Here is a 24,967-nt window from a genome sequence, read left to right on the forward strand (position 1 = left end):
GCAAGGAAGCGCCCAGCCCAGCACCTCTGCTGCCGGCTGAAAAGGCAGAAGAGTAGGTGCAGATACCCCCAGGGCAGCGAGGCCTCTCCTGGCACCCCATTTCCACCCACCCACCTTGGCTTGGCAGTCCTGTGCCCTCCTGGGCTCCCTGCAGCAGCAGAGCACAGCAGCTCCTGCCAAACGGGCAGCGAGCAGGATGCCCCTGCTTGTTTGTGTTCACAGCTTAATCAGAAGGGACTTAAGTGACTGCAGCAAAGTGAAATTAAGCTCCCTGCTATCTCTGTCTCAGTATACACGCACATTTGGGATTCATTAAAAAAAGAAAAAGTCAACTGAAATTTTACTGAAGTTTAGGAATTTGAATGTGGAGGTATCATGAACAAGCTGTAAAAAAACCACGTCCATTCTGTAAAAAAGCATCGCAAGGTTTCCTATTTATTGCCCTGTAGGAATGAGTCTATCCTGAAAATCTCTGGAGCAATACTTCTGTCAGGGCTGCCCTATAGAAACATGTTGTGCCTTCAGCCCAAGAGCCAACCACAAAATATCACTGAGTTACAAACATTAGAACCTCACTCTGAACCTCTTTAACCTGACCTTTGTATCACAGCTCTCCTGCAAGCTCTGTCACCAAGGTGCCCCCAACACCAAGCAGAATTTAGATCAAGTGCCACACAAAGTACTGGTTTGATCAGCAATCCCTCAGCTCAGAGCAGAGCTGGGAGGGAGCCCCAAGTGCCTGGCTGGCTTTCCTAGAGCAGCCTGGGGCTGGAGCGCTGCAGGGAACACACAAATCCACGGCTGCAGCAGGCCTGGATGCGCAGGATGGGCTGTGAGCTTGAACCCTACCCCGGTGGAAAGCTGGACAGCTGGCTGCCCTGATTAACTAAGTCCCCCATTATCTGGGGGCTCGGGGCGTCCCCTGAGATCTGCAGATAAATGGAGTTATACCAGACCCTCAAAGAAGCTGATCAAAAGCTCCTCTTTTAATATGTACGGCAATTTGACCCACCCCTCCACGGCTTCATTATTTTACATTTTGCTTCTGCCAAGGCAAAACTCCAGAGCAAAATGTTTTAGATGGACACAAACAGGTTTGGTTTTTTTTCATTTCATATGAAATAATGACATTGAGAGCCATGACAAGGTGTGAATTATTGATATATATTGACATATAAAACTGTGGGAGAGCAGGAATTTAGGTCCTATTTGAATACAGCAATCAAATCTCATTATTTGAATATTATGAACTTTTAGTAGTGTTTTATCAGCATACCAATTATTTTAACATTTCAACCACACCTTAAAGGCTGTTTGAAAAAAAACCCCAACATATTAAAATGTAAACATCAGCTATCAGCTATTCACAAAAAACCACAACATCTTATTGTAGCAGCAGGATGACCTGCAAAGTGAAACACACAGGACATCCTTCCAGATGGAGGATGCAAAGGAAGACAAAAGGCAGAAGCTTTTGAAAATTCACTGGAGAAGCAGATACCAGCCAGCACCAGCATCACTTCCACGTTTAACCTCTACAACACAGAGCCAGTTTCAGACACACAGTTCAAAACATAATGACCTTGAAAACCCTTCAAAGTTCTCAAAATCTGGGTTCTGCAGGTGACCTGAGCCATCCCAGGGCCAGGATCTTCCCACTGCTTCCCTCCCTGTATACAAACACAACACTAAACCATACAAACTGCCCTGTTGAGAAACTCAAGCAGATCCTGAAAATACAGAACTTTTGCTTATTAACCTGAACTCCATGCTGACCTCAAGCAAAGCTCTCAGGGCCCCACTCCTGCTGATGGTAATGGCCAGCCCATCCTGCCCCATGCTACTGTTTGAAAATAAAAACATTTTGGCAGCATTTATATACTGTCACCAGTACATGGAAGGAACAGTGCACTCTGCTGAGACAGCGGGCAAGTGAAAGACAGGACTGTTAGTGGGTTTGTGCCCAGGCTGGGGAGAAATGCCTGGCTGCTCTCCATGCCCACAGGTTGTGCCAACACCACAGGGCACCAGTGCCATGACTGGCACCCAGGACACCGCCAGGGTCTACGGGAGCTGCAACGCCTGTTCCTGTGGCTCCAGAGGGACCCTAATGCGGCCTGCCGGCATGGCCCTGCTGCAACTCCCATCTGCCACGTGCAGCCCACCCAGAGAAGGCTTTTGGGGCATCAAGCCAGTGGAGAAGCTCAAAGTATAGAGGGAGACAGCTCTTTCCAGCCCATCGGATATCAAGGCTGGCTGTATGTCCTCAATGCCAATTCCTTCTTTATCCAATTAGAGACCTGCAGAAAATCTTTGAATTTACTGTTCAATGCAAGAAATATCTATTTCAGTTTCCTCCTGATTGTATCATGGTTCACAAAAAGGGTTTGCTCCTGACACTGCGACAGCGGTTTGAAAAAAACAAGAACATAAATGTTTGGGACTTACCAAAGCAGACCAAAGCCAGGACCATAAAACTGAGGTTAGCAGAGATGTGTTGGCTGATGACCTTTCTGCACCTAATTGTCCTCCTCAGCTCTGAAGAGGATGGAGTTACTGTGCTTTTAAAATGTGGTATTAGGCAGTCTTGGTGTGAAACTCAATCTGCTTGATTGGGCTCGCCATCGTTTACGGTCTAGTGACCACCACTGCCGCACGAATTTCACCGAGAACTTTTGGGGGAATTTTAGTAACGTATATCTTTCACTAAACAGGTGCAATCAAACTGTACCTGTCAGCCACCACGGACTTCTGTGCTTTTTATAAACCAAAGCATCTGAGATGGAAACTTTCCAGCGATGCCTGCCTTGAATCGGTCCATGTAACACATGAGACGCACGAGAGCAGAGGCTGTGTGACTGAGGGGGTCTGTGGGCCCCTGTCCCCATGGCCAGCCCCCATCACGGCCATCTGTCCCCACTGCAGTCAGGGGAGCCAGGGCTCCCTTGGCGGAGCAGGGCCGGCCGGTGCCAGGGCTGCTGTTCCTCCTCCTTATCCAAAACAGGCAGAGGATTCTCTGCTGCCAAAACCAAGAGCTCATCCTCTCTGTGGCACAATTTTCTGCTGCTGTGCCACCAATCACGCTGACAGGCAGCCCTCTGTGCTGGGGGGGAATGGCTGGAACAGAACACCCTGGTGTGGAAGAGACATGACTCCCCCTGAGACCCACAGGCACAGAGAGGTCTGCAAATGGATTCCTTGTTTGTGAAGCGTTTGTTTTCCCAGTGCCTCAGCACGGTGCCTGTAGCTCTGTTACCTTCCACCCCACAGTGGGACCTGGATCCATCACAAAGATCACCAAAGAACCTTGGTGCTGACCGATGGAGGTGGGCCTCAGGTCCCAGGGAACCTGTGAGTGCCCCGAGTCACAGGGAGTATTTCCCAGCACGCACGGTGCGAAACGGCGGCTCCCACGCAGACGGTTGCCAGTAATTGCCTTAAAGGGGAAACTGCAGCAAAACAACAACAGGAACACGTTTCACACGGTTTCAGAGCATCTCTGAGGAAATCAAGCAGTGTAACAGCAAAGCCATCCTGAAGGTGCCCTGAGGCTAAAGGCTCCAGCTCAGGATTGTCTGTGGGGAGCTCCATGCTGGCGCCTGGCTCCTGATGCTGCTGGGCAGCGCGGGGCCCAAGGTGTGCTGTGAGCACCTGTCTGGCAGAAGCACTCGCCTGCTGCTCTGGGATAGCAAGAATATGTGGCACATTAGTCATGCCAAGTGCTTCAGGGGAGAACCTTGCATTTATTATGAATAAGGCAGAAAAGAAGCTTTCATCTTAATTTCCAAGCACTCGTGCAGGCGGGGAGCCCTTGGGAGCAGACACACGTACCATTACAGACCAACTGCCCTGCAGCAGGAGCAAAGGGACACCGGGTCACCCCCTGCTCCCATACCACTCTGTACTGTGACAGCACCAGAGCTCATCCCTGCCCAAAGCTCTGTAATTCTACCCTGCAATGCTCTCTCTCCTCCCAGCTAGAGCTGTGCTTGTACCTGCTGTGTTGAAAAAAAAGCTGGGCCTGCACATCATTCCCTTTATTAACTTTGTTCCCATTAAGCATGTTCCTTGTGCTTCAGAGGTGACAAACCACACACAACTGTGCCTAAAACATGGCAGTCTACATTTAGTATGGTGCAACCAGCCCTCTGCCCATCCAAGGTCCACTTGGCCACTGCATTCCATGCTTACCACTGTACTAACACGGCTTGTATAAAAATATTTTAATTACACTGGTGACATAAAGGCCTGTTACCAGTTCAGAGCTGCAGGAGCCCTCACTGGTAACTCATTCTGCAGGACACACTGAGATCTAACCACCAAGAGGCTGCTGATGAAAGAGTTCTGTATTGTGACACCTGGAACAAGGTTTTCCACCAGCAAATTAGTGGGGCATCATTCCCCCCAAATATACTTTCTCTGGAAGTAGCCATACAGTTCCCTCCTCAATTCTGAGAGACAAAGGGACAGGAGTTGCCCAGGTCCCATTGAAAGCCACCTTCCTAATGCCCCAGAGCAGTGATGCTGAGCTCCTCTCTCCTGAGGGCACTGGGGAGAGCAAGAAGCCATGCTAGGACCACAGCAAGCCATTCAGCCAGGATCCACACCAGCTCCACTGTGAAATCCAGGTGGAGCTCACAGGGATCCAGCCAAACTCCAGATCCCAAGGTGGTGCAGCAGGACAGCTGGGCAATGAGATTCTCCCACCATAAATGAAGAGGAGCTGCTGGCAGGGGGATGCTGGGCCAGCTACACCTTCCTGTCCTATACCCAGACATGTAGGAAAGGCACAGACTGGCCCACAAGGTTTGTGAGTTTATTTTATGAATTATATCTGTTGATGAAAAAATGCTGTTGGTATTCACTTATATCTTAAAATTTTATAATAATTATTTTATATAATTATTTTTAAAATTATATAATTTAAAAGAAACCCAAACCAGAGGGTTATAAAGGTTTTTGCACTGGTGCTGTTATGCTTTGGTCATTGCACATACACAAACACACAGACTAGCAGTGTCTCCAATATAACAGCCATATATATTTAACATTCCTACACTTGTTGCCACCCCTCTCCCCAAACACAAGGATATTCTAAAGACAGAAATGTCACCAGAAGAGTTCACATGCCTCATGAGATCTGCTCCACAGTGCACCTGTGACAAGGAACAGGTCAGCTCCATCACAGCACTACCCAAGTGAAGGTACAATTGGGAATCTGCTGGGATAATGCCATACTTTAAACCATTCAGAACCTGAAGGTACCAGCCTCTGGAACTCCCAGCTTTGAACCCAAATTGCCAGAGACAGGGGAAGGGGAGATAATGCCAGACTCTTTGTAAATGAGAATATGCCACAAAATTGTTTACATTCAGTCTAGAACAAAATTATCTGCGCTGCCATTCATGGGGTGTGATTCCCACCCCATGGAACAACTGCAGTGACACTAAGGTGGCTTTGTGTGCTCAGGAGAACAGCCTCACTGAGCTGCTGCTGAGCAGCACACAGATGGAGGGATTCCTGGAATTATATGGAATATCAATACACATGCCAAATGAATTTGTTGCTAAAAGAAGCTCAATTAATTTAGTTTTAACTGAATCACAGCCTGTGGAACGACATCTCAGAAAGGGGCACCTCTGTGCCTTGGATGTAACTGATGGACTGTCAAAGCTCACTCATTAAGGAACAAGTCTTTTCAATTTATAAATATATTTTATCACCTACTGAATGTTACCAAACCCTGTCAGTTTGATAAGGGTACGATGATCTGGCAGCTACAAGCAGAACAAAATACAATTACACAAAGTAATTTTGCCCCTTCTAGTTTATTACAGACCTTTTCATTATTTCTGGGTCTAACACTAAATGGCTCAGTTTCAGGTCTATTATAGGTCTATATATTACATTTATTACAATCAGGGACAAGTAACTGGGGCTTATTATCACATCCATTATGAGTGACACCATTTGCAAGATGCTTAACACGAAACAGACTTGTTGCTGTGGTGAGACAAGCTGGGAAATTGCTCCATGTTAGAGGGTAGGAAGGAAGAACAAATCAGAGAAAGCCAAGCAAGAAACAGCAGGGATTTCCCAGCTTTAAACTAAAACCACTGTAAGGAGGATGGAGGTTTAAAATTATCACCTGATGCATTTGTGGATATTCCAAAGCAGGGAATGAGCATGGGCTGCCCTGGGATGGGGCTGTGGGTGGCACAGAAACACCTCCCAGGGCTGAACAAGGGCTTGGTAAGGGCTCCATTTTTAGTGTCCCTTTCCCTGCTGTACCTGTGTCCCACAGAGGGTTCCTCTGGCCACCCTGACCAGTGGCTGGTCACATCCATTATGAGTGACACCATTTGCAAGACGCTTAACACAAAACAGACTTATTGCTGTGGTGAGACAAGCTGGGAAATAGCTCGATGTAGGAAGAACAAGTCAGAGAAAGCCAAGTAAGAAACAGCAAGGATTTCCCAACTTTAAATTAAAACCACTGTAAGGAGGATGGAGGTTTAAAATTAACACCTGAGACACTTGTCGATATTCCAAAGCAGGCTCTGAGCATGGGCTGCCCTGGGATGGGGCTGTGGGTGGCACAGACAAACACCTCCCAGGGCTGACCAAGGGCTCAGTGAGGGCTCCATTTTTCGTGTCCCTTTCCCTGCTGTACCTGTGCCCCCAGCAGGTCCCTCTGGCCACCCTGGGCACGCTGACCAGTGGCTGGCACTGCACAGCAACACCTGGTGCTGCCTCCAGCCAGGCCCTGCAGCAGCTGAGGCCAGAGCACCCTGCCAGGTGGCTGCACTTCAATGACACTGACTGTCACTGTGGGGTTAACAAGGAGCACGGGGAAATCTTTTATTCATATAACACAGAATGCCTTCTGTTGATCTTTGAATAATGTTGCTTAAAATCCATTAAATGAACATACCCTTCCAACAGACAGCCCACAACAGGTAGAGCAGCACGCACTCCCTGCCGGCTGCCTCGGCCAAACGACATCCCCAAAAGCAGAAGATTAAGTCAACATTTAAAATTACATTTTTTTCCCCTGAAAGTGACCTCCCAGTAGGGAAACTGGATTCCACTCCTACAGCACAGCTCAGCCAGTGTGTATGCTGTGATGGCTTCCCATTTCCCCAGAGGAGTAATTAAAATTCTGGTGCATAATTATAAAATCTGCTTTTATTAAACTTATGAGGTGGGATGTGTGAGTGGAGAGGGAGCAAAGCTGAAAATATAAGTGACTCCTTCACAAAAAGGCAAGTCAATGCATTGCCTTTAACTTCCTCTAAATGTTCTACTGTTTCTGAAAAAAATTTCCTCTAAGTTTCTAGTAACTCAGGGTGGCCATGAAGTCTAATCATTACAGTTAATTACAGGGTAAGTTCCTGAGTGAGCAGTGCAATACACTATTAAACAACCAACTTCTAAATCCAAGCACAAGAGAAGTGATGGTGGAAGTGGAGAGAGGGCAGTGGGAAAGGCTGCTTGGCTGGCTGCACACCTGAGCTGCCAGCCTGCTTCCAGGACTGGCCAGGTTCAAACCAGCTCTGAAAAGGAGTGAGAATGAGACAGCAACCAGACTGTGATATACAGGTACATATTGGATACAGGTATTAAAACACAGGGGATGGGGAATGGAAGTGCTGAATCCCAGAACAGTGCAAAAGAAAATCTCCTGCCTATTGGAATAAATATGGCAAAAACAAGAAGTGACAAATCACAAGGCAGTCTCAAAGAAAAGCTGAGGTGCTGCTGGAGCCCTTCCCAGCTGGGGGCATTCTGTGTATTCATGTTAAAAGCCTCTGAAGAGCAGTGCAGGAGCAGAGCAGGCTGGGGCTGGGCCCTGCATGTCACCAAGTGGGAGGTGCAATGACCTGTGCCCATGTGGGACCCCCAGGTGCTCACAAGGTTGGGGGTCACACAGATACACCAGGGAAGAGCATCAGTGAGCAACTGTGCTGTGCAAGCACTGGGCTCCTGCATCCCCGAGGTGTCTGGGTTATGGAGCACCCACTTCCACCCCGATGAGATTACGGCCGGCTCGCAGAGCGGCAGCACTTTGTTAAAATGGACAATTAATCTGATTTGAGATGGCAAATGAGCGAGGCAGTGCTGCTGCACAGACAGCTGTGATGGGAGGGGGGAATCCTGCAGAAAAGTCACCGGTCCCTGCAAGCCAGCGCAGGCAGGAGAGGTGGATGGCAACTGGTGACATGTGAGCTGCTCCAGTCATTTTTCCAAGGCTACCAAAAACCTGCCCCAGAGCCCCCGGCGACAGGCACTCTGCTCCGCACAGCCCCTTCCATCTGCTTCCTGCCAGGCCCCTGTGACACGTCTCATTCTGCAGCCAGCACAGAGCCGCTCCTTTGTGAGGGCACCACAAATCACAGCACAGGCCGACCCTTCCCCGGCACGTGCCTCCCAGCACCGTCTGCAGCTCCACACAGCTCAGAAAGGACCCCGGGGCAGCAGCCAGCCTGTGTGTGTGCCCAGCAGCTCCATCCTGCTGCCACCTGGGCACTGCCTCCACACAGAGCCAGCCCGAGCACAAACCTGGGAAGCTCATCACTTCCTCAGTGTTCTCGCTGCTGCTTCCAGCCAGTGCCCTTTAAGCTAAACTTCTGAAGCTCTGTGACATCCTTAACTGCTGAGTCATGTTGGGTATAAAAGGAGATCGTGAGGATCCCAGAGAGAAGGCTTGGACCACAGGATGAATTTTTAATGAAGCATCAAAGTTGGTGGAAGAGGAGAAGGGGGGGATATGCAGGGACAGCGACCCAGGGAAGAAGCTACACAGCAGGAACACTGCATGCTGCTGTCAGGTTTTCCTGTATTCAAGTTTTATTCCAGGTTTTGTTTAACTTACTGTCTCAAATTTCACCCAGTTTGAAAAGAAAGGCTTTTATCATTCAAATACCAACTAATCCGTCTTTTGCTGGACACAACCAGCACTCACTCACTCCTGCCCAGTTACACACTGTCCCTTCCCATTCTTACATTCTGAGGAACTCAGGAAATCATTCCTTCCCAGTCTATTACAAAAGGAGAATTGGTGTCTTTTGGCATTAGAAAGGCAGTTCATAGCTGCTCATTCTCCACACCTTTGTCACTATGACTGTCACCACTCACATCAGGCCCCTGCTACATCAGCTCAAGCTGGCCCTGTGAGCAGCCTGCAGGATTTCATCCATTAGCTGGAAAATGCCCATTGCAACCCAAGATGAGCCCATTCAAATAATTTCACTTGCCAAATAACTCTGGAAATACATGACAGCCTTGTCTTGGGTGTGATTTCAGAGCCTACAGTGAGTGCCTCTTGCACTGCCAAGCTTTCCAGTTTGGGCTTGCGGAGTGTGACTCGGTGTAACAGCAGGAACACTGGCACACAGAAGTGGGATATTGGATATTAAATATTTGGCTGTTTTGGCACCACCTCTCCTCGCTGCCTGCCCTGGTGTTTATCTGAGCAGGCACGCTGCTATCTGATCCCTGGACAATGCCAGCAGACAGTCTCCCTGCAGATGCTGCTACCTTGCAAGGTTGGGCTCTGGGGCGTTCGAATCTGCCTCTCTGAGGCAGACACTGCTCTGCAGCCCGAAACAATGCCCAGCACTTCGCCATGAAAAGAGAGAAAGTGAACATTAGCACATCAAAGGCCCCTTTCTGAAAGAGGAAAAATTGCACGATGCACACTTTAATCTTTCTGACAATCTATGCATAGCCTGAGCTGAATTCTATTTTTCACACAAATGGGAATGCTCCATACGAGCACTTCTGTACCAACCGCAACAAGAACAGAGAAACATGAGCTAGCACAGACTTTGAACTTTTAAAATATGGATTAACATGCAATAATATTTAACAGCTGATAGAACAACATCCCTCTTATCTCTCTTAATAAACCCAAATAACAGCAAACATTTTAAAGGCAACCTACAGAAAGGCTGCTAAAATATTTTAATCTTTTTAATCTGAAAATAAAAATAAGTTTGTATTAAACAAAATACAGGCAATATTAAAATCTTAATGTAAAATGCCTATTGTATAAAATTGGTTACCTGACAGAGAACAGCCTTAAGTGTAATTCCCTTAATTAGGGCTTCCATTTAGCTAACTAAAGGTGGAATGCAACCCCTGCTTACAGATTTAAAAGAAAATATTGCTAAAATACAAATGCAGCATCTAAACTCATTCTGTTGCATTAAAGCAGAGATTTGTGCCTGTAGGTGTCCTTGCAGTAGGATTCACATCCATCAGTCCCAAGAAGTAAACACTGGGGACATCTCTGCACATCCAGAAAATCAGAGCACAGGCAACAGCACAATCCCACCAGAGAGGGGCAAGAGGTCTCTGCTCTCATTCCTTCACCTGGATGACCCGATTGCTGCTCAAACCTCACCAAGATTGTCTGCATGTTTTTTCATGTGAAAATGTGTTAAACAGAGTGCAAATGCTTGTGGAGAGCAGGAGAGGGACTGCTCAGGAAGAACATCCCAGTTTCCTTCATGTAAACAGAAGTGCACCCCCTACGTATCAGCTCTAATGGAGTGGTATGATTTACAAACACACCTTAGTAATGCACATGCTGAATGGATTTGTTTCTGACTAAATCTCAGCCAGAGGAACACCATGTTGGAAGAGCTTCACCAAGATCCCAGCCTTGGACTTGCAGAACATCAGCAATGGAGCAGAGGCAGCACCACGACTGAGCCCCACACACCTGACACTGCACACAAGCCAGCACATCTCCAGACAAAACACCTGCTCTTCCCAAAATGCTTGAGAAAGAAATACATTTTTCTTGCAGATCTGCCAGTAATTTAAAATGCTTCAGTCCTAAAAAGGAGCAGGGGAGCACACATGAATTCGCCAAGCAGATTGTTTGAAACGTGGGATTAGTGGTGAGATGAGGATCTGGCACACAGAAATACTGGAAGAAGAATTAAAAGTAGTTGTTCTGGAAATCTCTCCACAGAGAAGCCTGCCTGTGCCTTGGACACCCACCATGCCACAGACCAGCACACTGAATACCACAGAACCAGGGGCTCTCTGCACTTGTTTCACTAAAATTATCTGCAATTTACAGGGTTTGCATTGCTAAACATGGCCCCAGGCCTAAGACCTTTATTTCCCTTCATATTTTGCTTCTTCAGGATGCAGCCTCGCTCAAAGCACTGGCTAAAACACATACTGGGGGAGGAAAGAATGGCTGCACTGGACAGATGGTTGGCCTTTGGATGCTGAAAGGGATTTTGAGGGAGTTGAGCAGTATGACTTAATTCTTGTCCTGAATATTGAAGATAAACACAGATCAATCTAAATGAGGCAGACCACAGCTACAGCCCTGCACTACAGTCCTGTGTGTAAAAACCAGCAGCAGATCACAAACACAACAATGCACAAAACCCCCAACATTTTCTCTGAATTCCTGCCACTGGAAATGCTGCCTCTCTTGTCTGCTCAGCAAACAGAAATTGAAATAATTTTTAAAAAATGCAATGATTTATTCTCTGCACACAGATCACTGACTCAGCATTTACTGCACAGTCCGAATGCACAGAGGTGAAGCAGAGAAACTCTCAGAGGCTTGGCTCCTGTTGATTTCTCCCAGTCCTGGCCCACAGCATTCTCTCTGACAACTCCAGCAGCAGGGGTGGATTGTGCTCCATCCTAAAAATCTCCTTGTAATGAATGCTACATAAAACTAGCAAAGCTGTCTCAGGCCTGATGCTCAAAATGTAACAAAAGGATGAAATATGAGGGCAGGAAAATGTGTGTCTGTAGGTATCACATTTCTAATGTTCCTCCAGTAAGTACTACCATGAAAAATGAAACACTTGGTTTACTGATGTCTGTGTATTCTCTTTAGCAATACAACAGAAGATTCAAACCCGTTGGTTTGGGCAGTAAAGAACACTGGAGACCCTGTGAGGCATTTGTTTGCAAACTCCAGTTTCACAGATACTGTAATTGATGCACAAAGTGGGAACAGAAAGTAAAATCTCTCCACTTTGCTTTCCGAGATCCTGGGACTTTGTGTGTTGACTTTTGGGATTCCAAACTGCACGTTGCTGTGGCATTTGAAACAAACGGAAATGCTGGCATGCAAATCCTATTCAGCAACTTGAGAATACTGAGGGCTTTTACAAGGCAAAGAACACGTTAAAAGTTCATTAATTAAACAGTGCTTGGGAACAGATGGAATGGCTATCTGGGCTCTAATTACTGCAAGTTGGGACAGAGGTTCACAGACCTTAATGAGGTTCAATAAAATGAATGATTACACATCAATCACAATTAGAGAAACCTGTAAGATGAGCTGAATTATCATGGCAACAAGTCATAAAACACGGGAGCACAAAACCCAACAGGTTCTGCAAAAGCCTAGAAAGGAAAAGTTTCTGAATTCAAACAGCTCTCCTGGAGTGGAACAATCCCTCTCTCCTGCCAGGCTCGGGAGTTAGGATGAGGGTTGTGCTCTCTGTCGATCACTCAGCCTGGCACTTGTGGGTGTAACTGCTGTTCCTACAACCTGAAACCTTCAGATAACACAGACTTGTATTTAACAGTTAAGGACAGAAAAATCTTCTATTTCTTACCACCAGAGCTGCATGTGGGAATAGGTGTTTTCAGAGCCTCACATTTCCCAGCTCTGAGAGAGGCTGGCAGTAGGGAGAGGAAGGTGGTGGGCTGGACACAGAAATTCAAAGTGCAGAGCCCTGTTCACTTATGATCTGGGGGCTGTCTGAGCATCAGCCCCAGGGCTTGTGCTCCAAAGTGCTCTGGGCCTCTGTGATCCTGCCTGAAGGGTGCCACTCTGGCAAGCACAGTCCTCACAAGCCCCCTTTCAATACCAAGAAGCCAGTCAGGGTCATAGGGATGGCACAAGTTCAGGAAAGAGCTTTCGGAAACACAGAAAAGCAAAGGCCTGGGAGCTTGAGCTCTCTCCCTAAGCTGCAATGGATTCACTGTCACAGCACATTTTTGGTGTTCAGGCTTTGCAGGACTGAGCTACCCCCAAGTTTATTACACAGGTGACACCAAGATTTCAGAGAAATAACTGCTCCCCAAACAGCCCTTCAGGGGTTCCCAGATGGAAGGGGTGCAGGGGAAGGGCAGTTTTACTTCAGGAAGCCACAAACCATAGGCCAGCAAGGTGTCAGATAATCTACACTGTCTCATGGGTGAAAATCAGCCAGGTGGATGACCTAAAGAGGGGCCATAAATCCAGCTGTTCAGCACAAGTTACAGATAGAGCTCTCCAAAAAACTGACCCAGGCCAATTCAGAGAAGTACTAAAACCTAGAAGATTACCTGAGACTTTGTTTAACAGGAAATACTGTACATGCCCTAGATTGTTACTAAACATTAGGTTTAAGAAATCATCAAAAGCCATCTGCTCCTGTTTATACAGTAGAACCTGACAGTTAAAAGCACTGGGAAATACACACAGAACTACAATGCTGAGGAGAAAAACCCCATAAATTGACTATGCCAGCCAGAAAACCTGCTACAAAAAGTAGCTTTCTCCTGTTCCTCTCATTTGATGTCACCATGTTCATGTCCCCAGTAACAGGATGGCTTTCAAAGTTTTTCAAATGCAGGTGGAGGGGAAGCCTTGCCTCTCTAAAGGGCAATGTAGGATTATGGTGCTGCCCATCAAAGTATCTTTTATATAGCAGGCACAAAAATTTCTGTGCCTGCCTCCTCTTGGTATGAGCTGCACAGAGCCAGTCAGGCTGGAGGGGAGTCAGATCTGTCTCACCTCCTCAAAACATGGCCAGCACTCAACTCAGCCACTCATTTTCAAAGCAGAGAAACAAAGTCATAAAGAAAATACAAATCTAAGCCTAAAAACGTTTTTCTTGTTTAGAAAGTAATTCCTTAATTTCTCATTAAGCAATTTCAGCATGCATGGCTGATGAGAACCGCACACTGAAGTCAGGGTCTCTTCAAAAGAGAAGTTTGAAACATGACACAAACCTGTACTGGTGATTGCATGTTTGTGTTACCACCAGTCCCTGGAGTGCTGGGAAATACCCATGGAAATGCCCACACGCGGATCTGCTCTCCTGCACCCTTTGAGCCTTCCCACCGCTGTTCCTGGGACAAGGGAACAGCCCTGCTGGATGGAAACCGCCTTTCCAAAGCCAGCACCTGGCCTTTGGCTCTGCCTAGGACACAGTGCATCCCACCACAGGCCACCATGGAGCCGACCAGGAGCTCTCAAACCATTCCCTAGGAAAGACCCTTCCCAAATCCCTGCCGGCAGGAGCCTTCACCTGCTGCAGCGCTGCCCGCGGGGACCCTGTAACAAGTGGCTCCCGGGGAGCCTGAGCAGCAAGCCCGGCCACCTCGGAGCCTGCCCACAGGTCCCTTTGTTCCTTTGTTCCGCCGGAGGGAGCGGAGCGGGCGCTTCCCGCACTCCTGCCTCCCGCACGCTTTTTGTCTCGGAGCGCTCTGCGCCAGCCTTTTCACGACCTACATAATTCCGCAAAAAGCAACGAAGATCTGCTTCGGTTTGCCCCGAATTTCGCAGTTTAATTTGATGATTGCGCTGCAAGAACTGAGAGGCAGCCTTTTAATCTAAACGACTCGGGGTAATTTAACTTGATTTTATTAAAACATCGGAACGATCGCCATACGTTCCGCACAAAGGAATTAGACTGGGAGGTTAAGAATCAGCATCAGAGATACCAGCAGCTCCCTCTAGTTGGAAAGTGCATTATTATTGTCCCTGAAGAGCCAGTAAAATAGCAAAGATCCCCAAATACTACAAACTGCCTACACAGAGCGGCTTGGGAACTTGTGCTGGAATACGTAATCCTTGTAGATCCACTGGGTACAGTGCTTGGATTCCCTCCTCTTAAATGAAAATAACCTTTTATTATCTATGGTGGCAATTTCAGATTATTTTTTTAATACGTTAACTACCGAAAAATTTTAAAACCCCAGCATTTGACAACGAATCCACTTTGGAACAAAAAAACCTGCCGCACGTTATAGTGGCAATTTGCAAATCGGCTTTCACAGAAATTTAAAATACGCGTTAGAGCGTGCATATGCTTTAAATAAATATAGGGTTTCAGATATTGATCCAGAAGCCACCTCCTTACATTTCCATGGCTTTGAAACTAAAGAAGAGGCTTTTTAGCCTGAGGGGTTAAAAGTGTGGGTGTGGAAGTGGGCTTTTGTTGGAAAAATTAGCAATGCTATGAGTCATTGTGCATTAGCGGCAGAATAGTTTTGCATCTTGTATGAATCCAGACACCATATGCCATGCGAGGCCGGCCGGCGCTGCGGTGCCACGTGGGCATCCCCAGCGGAAAGGCTGTTGGAGCGCAGCGGCGGCCGCGCAGCGCGGCCAGCCCGGCCCGCCGGACATTGTCGGGAGCAGCAGGAACAGCTGGTAAGCCAGCAGAGCCCCGCTCGCCCGGCCCGCATGCTAATGAGCCGGCCCGGCCGCACAAAGCCCCGCTCGCCCGGGGGAGCGACCCCGGGGCCCGCGGGAGCCCTGCGAGGGCTCGGCCCGCGGCCCCGCCGCCCGCTCCGGCTGCGGCACCGACAGCGGCACCGCTCCTGCCAGCGCCCCTCGCTCAGCCCGGCCACAGAAACACAACTCTGCTTTTCACCGACCCGCCTGTGACAAAACCCGAGTAAAGTTCCTGAAAGAGACAATGGAGCTTTAGCTACGCGCATCCCTTCAAAGTTAATGGGGGGGAAACGGCAAAAATTGCTTTGCAAAGACACAGAATGGGAAGCCCTCGCAAACCGGCAAGAACTACCACAACTACTTCATCCCGTCTTGTTAGTAACCCAAATATACCAATTTTGCTTCTGTCAAAGAACCAAAGAATGAGCGCGTCTCATGAAACACAAATTGGAGGCTCTGTGTAACCCAGGAGAAAACATTAAGCACCGTGGTAGGACAGGTGTTAGCACCTGTGTGCACACCTTCTCGTGAAAGGGATATTTACTGCTCATAAACAAAGCCCCGTACCACATTGTGTGCCCCTGCAAGCTGCCTGCAAGGCATCCCCATCCCGGGCTGCTGGGCAGGGCCTTGGCAGGGCACGGTTACACCACCCAAACCACACCATTTCCAGCAAGATCTGAACTTCCCGGTCCCTGGCAGGGCTTAAAGAGGTATGGCTGTGTAGTTTGGGACCCTTGTTTCCAACCAGCACACACATACAAATACACATGTAATTTAGAAATCCAACGCTGAGTTTGTTTTGTTGGGTTTTTTCCCCCTGACACAGTGAATTCACTTTTCATTTAAAAACATATTACATTCTCAATGTCACTTAACTCCAGGTTTTTCTTTGGAACTCTCCATTATATCAGCCAGCAAAGAAGAGCCTCTACTACTGCTGGGGTTTATTTAGTGCTACTGAAGAGCTCAGAAACTCCGTGTCAGAATCAGTCTGGGACTTTCTCCACATCCCTCAGCAAACTTGGCAGCTCCCAGCCGTGGGGGAGGACAGTGGTGCCTCATGTTAAAGTGACAAAATAAAGTGCACCATTGCTGTGCAGCCCCCCTGGCTGCTCCCTGCTCCCCCAGCAATGCGGGTACAAGCTGTGTGTCTAACAAGGGCCCGCCAGCAGGTTCAGGAATGGACACGAAACAGAAAATAGAGAAATGTGATCCCATTGTGTGTGCACAGTGCAGCAGCATGTGGAGTTTAGACCTGCAGAAGCATTTCATACTCTTTAGATATGCACCGAGGGGACGCAGTGGATTCTCTGCGAGTCCATGAAGAGCTCTATGAATGAGAGCTGAGGAGCCGCCTCCACAATCCCATGTAATGCCACCTAAAAGCTTTGCCTCGCATGACTTATTACAGGCTGGAGCAGATTAGAGGCATCGATCGCTGCCTGGAGAAGGTTCTGGCTGTGAGGAGGGAAGGCAGAGCACACAGCCAGCCCGGCCATTGATCGGCTGCAGCAGGGGCCGTGCAGATGAAGGGCAGAGCTGCCAGTGCCTGGCCCCCCTCGGGGCGGGGCACCCCTGGCCCAGGGCAGGGAGAGGGACCTGCTGCTGCCCACAGACACTGGGCACTGACAGCACTCCTGCCAGCCAGGGCCGGCCGCTCGCAGCACACCGTCAGGTGCCATGTCACATAAATTGTCACAGCTCCTGTGACACATGCTTTAGAATTTCATAGCCATTCCTATCAGCATCGATATAGCTGGAGGGCACCACTGCTTGGGATGAAATAAAGGGGACAAACTGTGAACCCTCTCTGAAAGGAATAACAGGCTTTCCATCTCATTTCCCCGGCAGGATCAAACGCTGCCTTGTACCCACAGCAGAGCTCCAAATGCCAGTGCCACGAAACACACACTGAGAGGGACACAAAACGTGTCTGACACCACACGAGCCTCCAGAACATCTGACAGCCATTCACACAATTAAGTCCATCATAGCAAATACCTTTCTTTCACAGATAAAGCAGGTAAGCAGATTGGGCACTCTCTATTAGGTTAATCAGAAATTGGCTTAAGCCAAGAAAGGGATTTAATTCAGAATTTGAAGCTGATGTTCTTTGCTTAATCTTCTTGGTTCCAGATATTAACACATCTAGGATATATTAGTATGTCAATATCTGGATGAGTTGTAATGAATTAAAGTTATGAATGTCTTTTTGTTATGTGTTTAGATGGAGTTTTGGCTTTACCCCAGCGAGCTGCTGGCTGGCACAGGTCAGCAGGCACACCACTGCCACTACAGTGGAGAAAACAGTGAGAGAGTTACTCATGTATCAAATTACTTCTTCAGGGTAAGGGCTGTGTTTTCCTCAGGTCCTCAAAAAGGAGTGCAAACTGTGAGCTGGGAAACGGTGACATCCAGTGCTCAGACATTACACAAGGAGCTCTCATCCCCACCATGCTCATTTGTGCCCGTCCTGATGCACAGACACCTCCAGAGCCCGATGTCACAGCAAAGTGGAGTGCAGGAGTCCGCAGGCAGCATGAGATCAAACCCCTCTGCTGCCCATAGGAACAAACAACTCATCCCAAAAGTGAGATTGTGCACAGAGATAATTTTATAATCAGTGCCTTAATAAACCCCAACAAGAACTAGCTCCCTATTTACCCATTCACAGGAGTACATGTAGTAGGCTTGAATTGCTAAGACAACCTGGAGACTACCAGAAGTCACTGAAAAACAGTGAAAATAGACAGGGAAGAAGACACACAGAAATAGAAAACACACAGGGAAGAAGCCCACTGGCACTGGCACACAGGACACATTCCACTCTCCCCAGGGCAGATTACAAAGAGCTCCTCAAAGCTGAGGTAATGTTTCAGACACATTGAGGTATTTCCTACTTTTCTCTAAATTCACTTAGCATCCCAGTCAGGAAGGACGGAGAGTACAAGAGTTATTTGAAATGGTGGAGGAAATAAAAAAACAAAAGTGGTGAGATACTCAAAATAACACTGAAACAATTTTTAAATTAAGCCAATTCAATCCAAGGAGAAAAAAAATAGCTCCATTTGGAAAGATAACCTGGGCAGTGAGAACTGCATTTCCCTGGGCATTCTAAGAGGAGCTTTTTGCTCAGACATCACTACCTCCAAATCCCAGTGTCTTTCTGGAGACCAGGACTGAATTATGGGCCAACCAAAAGGCCTGATACCTGCCAAACCAGCTACATTTTCATGTCTGAAGGCTGACTAGCACCTGAGCTTAGGAACTGTCAGCTTAGACAGCAGCTGCCACAGAGCTGTAATACTTCAATCCAAACCCTGTTTCCCCTCAGACGAGAGCAGCTCCCGGAGAGGAGCTCTGCTGCAGCTGAGTGCCACAGCACTCCAGATCACACAAGTGTTCAGAAATCCTTCCCAGCACACAGCTTGTTTCACACAAGCTCGAAGAGCGTTCAGAGATGCACTTTTACAGCCCCACTCCCACCAGGTTTTGAAAAATTCAGCATTGCCGGAAACACAACAGACCCTTGCTTAGTTATGACATGTAATTAATTGTTTGCAAGAGAGGTTGTTTCTTCCTTTCCCCAGCACATACAAAAGAGGCTCGGATGCACTCAAAAACTTGCATGAATATATTCCTTTCAATACAACAATTATAGTAAGCTTAAATATTATTTGTTATTGTAAAATTTAAGTCATCTTATTACTTAGGATTTCTGTAAGTCCTAGTCACATTAAAAGTCAGACACTGCCTGAAAAAAGCAGCCTGGAGAGGCTGCTGGAGCACATTGCCTCATGCTCAGCAGTTACTCAAGGATGGCAAGAGTCCCAATTAGCAGGGGCTGCAGCCACTCAGCCTCTCTGCTCCATGGCACCAAGGAGGAATAAAATGGGAATTTGGAACATAAACTGATGCACAATCATCCCCGCCCATGGAAGCACTGCGGCAGCAGCAGAGACAGCGCTGTTCCAAAGACAACTGAGCTGTGCATGCAGCACCCTGCGAGTGCCATCATGTGCCCTTCCATGGACACAAAGAACCTGTAGCCACAACGGTTCTAAACTGAAGTTTAAATATAGTTAATTGTTTTTTAACTAATCTCTTGCCCTACTGAATTCCTTAAAACCAAAAGCGTTACATAAATGTAAAACAAGATATTAAAAATCTGATGTGGTCTGCTGTAGTTACCTTCCTAATTTTCACAGAGATTTCCAACAGAAATGTGTATTTGGGCACGGCAGTGGAATTTGTGTCATCGTGACCAAGCGGCTGCGGGCAGCGCGATGCTCCCGCGGCTCTGCGGTCCCGGTCCCCATGGAAACCAGACTCCGATATTGTCCTCCGCTCGATGGAGCACCAAGTCGGGAGCCTTTTGTGCCTGATGAGATTTCTTCCACAACCTTCCAGCAACAGACCCTACAGCTTCCTCCTGACTCTTTCCTAATTGAGATGCAAATTAATCTCTGTGGCTGATTACACTTCCCTTACAGCCCCTGACAAGTGCAGCTGTAGCCGGAGTTTACAGACTTTCCAACAAGTGACTTCAGCTGTCACTGCTGGCAAGACGCTGCCCCGGCTTCCCTGCACCACCAGGGCAGGACAGGGATGACTCCCTGCAGGTACTTCACACCCTGCCACTGCTCCAGCATGGATGCAGCACCTCATGGAACCCACACGGACACCAGATGAAGGGCTTGATCCGTTTGTAACCACACCAGAGTCCAAACAGCTTCAGCTACTGACCCTTAGCCAGGATGTTGCCTTTTAACATGACCCATGAGCCAAAGGGAAGCTGCAGATCCTCCTCAGCTCAGCCTGCAGCCCTCATTCCAACTGCAGGTATGACTGGTGTGTGCCAAACATCATCCCTCACTTTGTCAGGGACATTGCTTTCTATTTCTCCCTCTCACTGATATTTCTTGAGTTATTTCCACCTCCAGTCTGACCATGGCACTTCCATTTACTGTTTGCACTGCTGGGTCTGCTTGTCTCCTGTCCTGCTCACAGCAGCTGGCACAGCAAACACCAGACCTGAGTCACTCACCCTTTGGGAGCTGCACTGGACAGGCCCAACACCACCTTTACACATCTCACATTCCAGCTGCTGGCTGTAGTGCATCTCAGAGTCTGCACTATCTGGGGAATGAATTACAGATAGCTTTCTCTCCTGCTCCAGTATGGCCCCAGAGGGACCTGCCCACCACATCCCCTTTGTGCCATTTCAGGAGTTTCTCAATCCACTTCCATTTATCAGACAGACAAGTGGCGGTTGATTCACTATGGACAGCACAGGTGCAAAAGCAGATGCAGAAAAAGGCGGAAAAGAATGTGGGGACAGATGCTGCCTCGGACCTGTGCAGAGCAGTGCCCTGTGCTGCAGGGTCTGTGCAGCTCTGTCCCCCCAGGGATGCACGGGGACCCTCGGGGACGCCCCCTTGGACAGCGGGAGCACGGCCAGCTGGCGAGTGCTGCTCACTCACAAAATGCGCAGTGCCAAAACATGGGAGGACTCCAGCTGGGAGCGAGGGGATGGGACAGCTTCCTTCTTATAACTGCTGCTACTTATGTCCATTTTAATACACTGTTACTTTACTATTAAATACTGAGAAACAGATGAAGATAAATTCTGCACAGCACAGTTTCAGGAATTTGTTAGATTTCTCTCAAGAAACAGAAAAAAACACAGCGAGCCTTGACTCACCTGTCAGGCATTGCCATGGTTTGCACAACCACCACCATTTGCTCTACAATGAGTAAACAATTAGTTATTAACACAAATCTATTTAACTGCAATGATACTTTTAATTTCTGATGACTTTTGCAAAGCATATTGGATAAAATTTATTTATTTTAGTTTATTTTTTAAAACAAAACCCTAACAAGTACTTTGAGGATATTCCACGTTTAAAAACTGTGCATCTTAAACTAATTCCTCAAGGTTCTTTCAAAGATCAAAACATTTCACAAACACTTTCTCAAAGTCATGTGATTAGAAAAATACTCAAATCAAATGCTCCCCAGAGAAAGCAAAGTGCAGTGAGTGTTTGTCCTGAGGTAAGTGATGTGATTAGCAAAACAAGCTATGTAATCTATGATGGCATTAGGAGAAGACCCCAGCATGGGTGCAAACCAGTGCTAACACTGTGTAGCAGCCAAGAACCACAGTCCGTGTCACAACTCCTGTCCCAGAGAAGCACATCTCCAGCTGCCTTCCAGCCACTGGTGGAAAACAGGTTCTGAAAATGCCCAAACACAGGCATGACTGGAAAGAAACAGGAATTTGGGACCTGAAATATCTGTATCTGAGGACAAATCCCATCTGCCTTATTAATGTAATGAGTCCAAGTAAAGTTAATTGGATAGGATAAGAGCATGGCTGAGCTCTGGCTACCAGCCTGACATACACAGTCCATGACTTCTATCAGTGTGAAAGCAACCTTTCCTCACAGATCAAAGCCCAAGCCCACCAGCAGTGAGGTGGAAGCTGCTGGTGAGAGACTCCAGTGCTGTTACCATTCCATTTTGAAAACATGGGATGGCACCTGCGTGTGAGCCACTGAGAACATCCAGTGCATGCAAAGAAAGCTCTGACCTTTCCCAATGAAATCAAACAGGAGGGATTTTCATCCCAACCTACCTCTCTGCAGGATGATGCTCCAAGTGAGAACCCTAACAAGGGCAGCCTGGCCCCATGGAAAAGGATACAAGCTCTGGTAGAGAGGGATGAGGGACTTGACGGCTCTGCTGGCGTTGATGCACGTGGCACAGATCAGGCTGGGCAGCAGCTTTGCCGTCACGATGGCGCCATCGAAGAGGGGACCAAAAAACGGCACCTGGGCGCCCCAAAAGAGAAAAGCAGGCTTCAGAACCACTGCAGGAGACTAGTACAACATTTTGCTACAAAAACAGTGTGACCACATTGTTTTTCACACTGAGACTTGCAGTGTGACATTCATCTCCCGAGCTGGTGAGTGTTTCAATCCCCCATGACTGCCATGAGCACACCACACAGACACACACAGGGCTCAGAACATTCTGCTGGGTAAGCACAGGCTTGCTACACATAGAAACTGAGGCCATCTATGAATTTGCAATCAATATGCCTTTGGCAGTGAATGTCAGGAGCTGTTTTCCATCTGGGATCCCAACAGGAGACCCTGATTCACTGGCTGACTTCAGCATTGGCAGGAGGATTTGCAAAGACACATTTACTTCAGATAATCCTCTATAAACTCCTTTCATGAACTTCACAGAAGAGAAAAAAACCCTTGGGTTGGTCCAAGATCAGGAGGTGTGTGGAAAGCAGAGGAGATGGCAGAGCAGGGGCTCTCTCAAGGGCAGGACACAGGGTGGGGACAGCACAAATGGGCCCAGTGGGTCAAGGTGCCAAATGCTGCTCCTTCAGGGCCACCTCCACAGGAAACCCCTGTGTGACATCCTCTGGTGACCTGAGGCTCTGCAGATAAAGACAACACTACAAACAAGAGATGCTTTCTAAAAATAAACCCTGTCCAGATCTGCAGACACAAAACAGACCTGAGCCTGCCCAACCCAGAACATTTTCATGTTTAAATGCACAACTTTCAGTACTTGCAAGTACTCAAATTCATTTCCCTCTCAGAGACTCAAAATGAAAAAAACAACCCCCCAACTAAAGCCCTAGATAGAAGCCACCAACAATTATCAATATTTAAGCTACGGATTTTTTCCATCTGTACAGAGGCTTATCACATAAATAAATACCCTCTATTATTCTTCTCCAACTGCTTGTGGGTGACTGTGACAGTCATTCAATAAATGGACAAAGGGAATAATATAAATCCCCTGCATCTAGGGAATTCCTCTAATTAGAAGTGGCAATGAATTACAGAAGAAATTTTGGTTTAATGTAACATCTGGAAATGACAGCTGTCTCTGCGCACACTTATTCTGTCATTCCTTTACTTCAAATAATTACCCACCCTTCAAGAAAACAAAAAAGTCTAAAATCTTTCCATAGTGGTTTTGCCTTCTTTTCAATTTTTTAAATTTACTGCTGGCATGACTATCCAGGCAGTTGGAAGGGAAGGGGTCAGAGGAAAATCAATGCCACCAAAATGATAACATTATGGAGCATGAAGTTTTGCCTCTTTAGGCAGTAATGTTTTTAAGTGAAATTTTTATCCCATGCACTGCCCAGAAGCATTGACAGCAAGAGAAAAGAATGCAAAAGTACAGATAAGGAGGTTAAGTACATACTAGTATTGAAGTGATAGCACCACACAAATACCAGATATGTAAAGTCAGATCAGCAGATGCTACTGGGGCAGGGAAATTCCCTGCTGGGCTTTTTGGACCAGCAGATTTTGCTTACAGCACTTACATTCACGGTTTCACACTCACCAGGAGCTGGGGAGCGGGGCAGACTCTCTCACCACTGCCCCACAGAATTTACAGATGTAACCCAGGGACAGGGTGAGTGTATCCCGGCCAGGGAGAGCAGCAGCAGAGCCGAGGCTTCGGAGCCCGCCTCGATCCGAGCCGGGTGCGCGCAGGGCTCGGAATTATTCATTCCCCAGCACACACAGTGGCCTCGCCAAGGGTCATTAAAGTCACTGGAGCTGCATCTCCTCAGCTTCCATCTGCACGGGGGCCCTGCCCTAACAAGGCTTGGGGGGAGGCCAATGGAACGTGCGGGGCGCGCTCCCCGCCCGGCTCCGCTCCCAGTCCGGCACCCAACACCCTGCCAGCAAAGCAGGGCTTCAGTGGCCACCACAAACAAACAGCCTGCTTTGACAGGAATCAATTAAAAAAAAATAGAGGGAAAGATCCCCTTCTGTGAGTACTCCAAATGTCACTGCAAGTTATCCGTGAAGCAAAAATTAATATTCAGCCCACCGCAAACACCTGCTTCGTTCCAATTTCCAACAGCAAAATCATTATTTCTGTTGCCCGCAGTAAAAGTAGGCAAGGTTAAATAAACCTTCTGAGCACAAAGACTTCCCCTCTACAGCAAGCAGCACTAGTTAAAAGAGTGGGGAATGGGTAAATTATTGTACCAAATGGCTGAGAATTAATCTCTGATGACGAGCTGCAATCTAACGAGGCATCTGTGTCCCAGGGAACCCGCAGCATGTCCCTGGCGGTATGTGCAGTGCGGAGCTTGCCTGGCATGCTTTGTCCCCTCTCGCAGGCAGCTTTTCCTCTCATTGTTCCCAATATCCTCGTGCATCTGTGACGCGTGGAATGCATTCACACTAACAGACTTACTATTGTCTTCCCTCCCAAGCTTTGTCGGGCAAAGACTGCAGCACAGTTCCTGATAATTATATTGCTTAATTAATCAAGACAAAAAAATTTGCAAATCATTGCCGGGTTGCCAAGCAGGGAGATCAAAAATGAAAACAATACAAGCTGAAGCAATATAACAAAAGTAACAGCTATCTGATCAGAAATTCTTCTATAATGAAGCTATTAATGCTAAAGCGGTTAATGTTAACATTGCTCCAGGTGTCTCTACTTGGCTGCAAACAAAAAGGC

General features: G+C 47.6%; 1 protein-coding gene across 2 annotated transcripts in view; it reads right to left on the bottom strand.

Annotated features, from left to right (window-relative positions):
* RALGAPA2 (Ral GTPase activating protein catalytic subunit alpha 2) overlaps positions 1-24,967 on the bottom strand; it is a 95,958-nt gene that overhangs the window by 11,482 nt on the left and 59,509 nt on the right. For both annotated transcript variants that reach the window (XM_064709623.1, XM_064709622.1), the window contains one exon: positions 22,154-22,281. In XM_064709623.1, the coding sequence (XP_064565693.1) occupies positions 22,154-22,281 (128 nt within the window). The remainder of the gene's footprint in view (positions 1-22,153; positions 22,282-24,967) is intronic.

Source organism: Zonotrichia leucophrys, chromosome 3, assembly GCF_028769735.1.
Source record: "Zonotrichia leucophrys gambelii isolate GWCS_2022_RI chromosome 3, RI_Zleu_2.0, whole genome shotgun sequence".
Taxonomy (NCBI): Eukaryota; Metazoa; Chordata; class Aves; order Passeriformes; family Passerellidae; genus Zonotrichia; species Zonotrichia leucophrys.